This window comes from Triticum aestivum, chromosome 7D (assembly GCF_018294505.1).
Source record: "Triticum aestivum cultivar Chinese Spring chromosome 7D, IWGSC CS RefSeq v2.1, whole genome shotgun sequence".
Classification (NCBI taxonomy): domain Eukaryota; kingdom Viridiplantae; phylum Streptophyta; class Magnoliopsida; order Poales; family Poaceae; genus Triticum; species Triticum aestivum.
Window position 1 is genome coordinate 547,486,639 of NC_057814.1, and position 3,913 is coordinate 547,490,551.

Here is a 3,913-nt window from a genome sequence, read left to right on the forward strand (position 1 = left end):
CAAACTTTTTCCTATCTCCTGTATGCTCATGCCTCTTGGCCATGTGGTTTTCAGGCAAGATTCGTGAGAAAGCCATGCCTTTTCTTGGCCTCGCTGTCGTGCTGCTGCTCTTCACCAATGGCTGTCGATTTTCGCCGGTGACATGCAAATACTGACAGTAAGTTGTTGATAGTTTACAGTTTGGTTTTCCTGAGCGTCAGGGTCGTACCAATGAGCCAGAAAGATATGCATAGATATACGTAGCTGGTGAACTATTATACGGGCATGGCGCAGTATTCAACACCAACTTCCAAAGCGAGGTGACGAGATCCTAGACAAGGATATACAACAGCTAAAATGTATAGTCGTATTGCATAGGGAAGTTGGACTTTTGCATACCAGAACCGGAGGCTGGCGGCTGGCCCAAGCAACGAGGTCAAACATGAGGAACGGGGCCCACACAGCAGCATTCTCCTTTTCCTCCATGGGCTGAAAAACACGCTAGTGGCAAACGTGCAAAAGGAGCCGATTAGGATGTGAATGCGTCCATAGCGCCTCACCTTAGCCATTTTCTTCGAGGCAACGGCAGGCAGCTTCTTCCTCCTCGATGCTGCTCTGCGCCACGAACCCATCGCCCATGGTGGTTCCCTAGGCAATCAGGGTCCGAGTAGCGCAAAAGCAGCCCTGCGTTAGCCGAGTTTCATGAGAGGGAACCATGCAGCCGCTCAGCTCATCATGCCGTAGCAGCAGCAGCAGATACACCACCAAATCATCCACGCCGTTCGCCGGCCTTGTCGCTGCCGCCCTTCTGCTCTGCTTCGTCTCGCCAACCAGCTCCTGCACGGAGCAGGAGAGGAGCGCCCTCCTCGGCTTCCTGGGCGGGCTCGTGCCGGGCGGCAGCGGCAGTCTCAACGTGTCGTGGTTGAACGGCACGGACTGCTGCCAATGGGAAGGCGTCCTCTGCAGCGGCGACGGCACGGTCACAGATGTCTTTGTGGCTTCCAGAGGTCTCAGAGGGCTCGTCTCGCCATCCCTCGGCGATCTTGCTGGCCTCAAGCGCCTCAACCTGTCCCATAATTCGCTTGAAGGCAGTCTACCGGCAGAATTGGTGTTCTCCAGAAGCATTACTGTCCTCGACGTCAGCTTCAACCGCCTCGATGGTCATCTGCAAGAGCTGCAAGCCTCAGATACCAACCTTCCTCTGCAGGTGCTGAATATCTCAAGCAATTTGTTTGGAGGCCAGTTTCCATCAACAACATGGGGGGCGATGAGGAATCTGGTTGCCCTTAATGCGAGCAACAACACCTTCACAGGACAAATACCATCTTCTCTCTGCACCAACGCCCCCTTATTTGACATGCTTGACCTTTGTTTCAACCAATTCAGTGGCAACATTCCCCCAGGGCTTGGCAGTTGCTCCATGCTGAAAGTGCTCAAGGTTGGACACAATAACCTCAGCGGAGCTCTCCCGCCGGAACTCTTCAATGCTACCTCACTGGAGCAGCTCTCCTTACCCAACAATTTCTTGCAAGGAGTTATTGATGGCTCCCACATAGCAAAACTAAGCAATCTGACTGTCCTTAATCTTGGATCGACTGGCCTCAGTGGCAAGATTCCGTATTCTGTCGGCCAGTTAACAAGATTGGAGCAACTCTACTTGGACAACAACAAGATGTCTGGTGAGCTGCCACCGGCCCTAGGTAACTGCTCAAATCTCAGATACATTACCATCAGAAACAACAGTTTTACCGGGGAACTTAGCAAAGTCAACTTCACCATGTTGGATCTGAGGACAGCTGATTTTTCATTGAACAACTTCACTGGTACAATTCCTGAAAGTATCTACTCATGCACCAACCTAGTTGCGTTACGCCTGGCTTTCAATCAATTTCATGGCCAGTTCTCACCAAGCATTGGAAATCTCAGGTCCCTCTCCTTCTTCTCAATTACCGGCAACTCTTTTACAAACATCACAAATACACTTCAGATGCTCAAGAGATGCAAGGATCTCACCTCCCTGATGATGGGAACCAACTTCAAGGGTGAAACCATACCACAGGATGAAACAATTGATGGTTTTGAGAACCTTCAGGTACTCACCATAGATGATTGCCCATTGGTTGGGCAAATCCCGCTTTGGATATCAAAGCTTGAAAAATTGGAGATGCTAGACCTGTCAATGAATCAGCTCACTGGACCGATACCATCCTGGATTGATGGGCTGGGCTTCCTGTTCTTTCTAGATATATCAAGCAACAAACTTACAGGGGATATACCAGCTGCATTGACAAAGATGCCGATGCTACTATCAGAGAGAAATGCTGCCAAGTTGGACACAAGGTTCCTTGAGTTGCCTGCATTTTGGACACCATTACGTCAATACCGGACGGTCGGTGCTTTTCCTAGCAAATTGTGTCTGGACAACAATAATTTCACTGGTGTGATTCCCCCTGAGATTGGTCAGCTAAAAATGCTCGACATCCTTAATTTAAGCTCCAACAGCTTAACTGGCGAAATACCACAAGAAATCTGCAACCTCACAAACCTGCAAACGCTCGATTTGTCGGACAACCAGCTCACAGGTGCAATACCATCTGCACTGAGTGATCTGCACTTCCTATCCAGATTTGATGTTTCTAACAACAAGCTAGAAGGGGAAGTTCCAAGTGGAGGACAGTTTGATTCCTTTTCGAATTCCAGCTACAGTGGGAATCCAAAGCTATGCGGACCTATGATCAACAATGACTGCAACTCAAGACCATCTTCAGCCTCTGGGAAGCGACGGAACAACTTGCGTCCTGCATTAGTTATTGGAATCACCGCGGGGGGACTCATTGCTCTCATTTTGCTTGCATGCTTCCTTATTGCAAGGTTAGCATATGATGATCACACTGAAAATGTGGTCCCCCTTCGAAGCAGGCGGTGATGAAGATGTCTAAGTTCTCAACAGACGTGTTGCTGAAGATCTGATGCTTTGAACATTGTGCTTTTCTTCCCTCCTGTACTAAGACATCGCTTAAGTCTTCATTGTTTGCAAGGACTTTATGCGCGTCATTCCCAGTTCTCCTCTGCTATGCAAACAGAGCAAGATATTAGATGTCGCAGGCCTCGATCTAGGGTGTAATGTAGTTTCTCGAACTGGATGTGTATAAAAATGTAAGCTAGTATTACCAGCATATACCTCCACGCATGTCATCAATCAAATATTCTAAAGAAGGTAAAATGGTAAATGTTTAAATGCTCTAGTTAGCGAGCCCATCAACGTTTTTCCACAGAGATGAGTCGACCAAGAACATTATAGAGTGCTCGGACTCAGAAGCTTGAGCTCGAGAACTTACGATTCCCGCGCACATCGTTCTGTATTTCCACCACGGAGCCACTCGCGCGCGTTGCCGGCGTCGGCCGCCGGAGCCGCGGCAGCCCCGCGGTCACGCGCGCTTGGGCGCGGCCTCGTGCTCGTGGGCGAAACCGTCGCTTAGCTCCGCTCCGCACGGTACCGAGGCGGCCGCGCGGCGAGGGCTCGACGCGTAAACGGAGCACGCACGCCGTACCCGAGCGGTGGCATCCCCGTCGGCCGGCGCGGACGTGCGGCGGCGAGAGGGGAACGGGCTATGGGCTAACCGGCTAAGGAGGACTTGTCATGTTTTTTTTGTTTTTGAGTAATGGAGGGCTTGTCATGTTTTTTTTTTTTAGAAATGGATGGCTTGTCATGTAGGGAGGGACCAAGGAGATCGGGCCGTGCGGTGGATTGAAGAAGGCATAGATCTGGACGTGTTGGAGGCCCAGAATGGGCAGAACCCTCCTTTTTTGAGCAAAACGGCAACACCTTAGTTCTTCCAAAATTTCTCAAAAAAAAAAATCAGTTCTTCCAAAATCACTGTTAAGCGGTACCCCTTGCAAAGGTGGCTACCACCTTGTGACAAATTACTCGCTG

At 50.0% G+C, this 3,913-nt stretch overlaps 1 protein-coding gene across 1 annotated transcript; it reads left to right on the forward strand.

Moving 5' to 3' along the window:
• The first annotated feature begins 233 nt into the window (after nt 1-233).
• Nucleotides 234-3,155, forward strand: LOC123166311 (tyrosine-sulfated glycopeptide receptor 1-like). The gene has a single exon (XM_044584093.1). The coding sequence runs from the start codon at nt 695-697 to the stop codon at nt 2,903-2,905; it is 2,211 nt and encodes a 736-aa protein (XP_044440028.1). The 5' UTR covers nt 234-694; the 3' UTR covers nt 2,906-3,155.
• Nucleotides 3,156-3,913: the final 758 nt, after the last annotated feature.

Coding starts and splice junctions, on each gene's coding strand:
- LOC123166311 (XM_044584093.1), top strand. CDS start 695: ATGCAGCCGCTCAGCTCATCATGCCGTAGCAGCAGCAGCAGATACACC.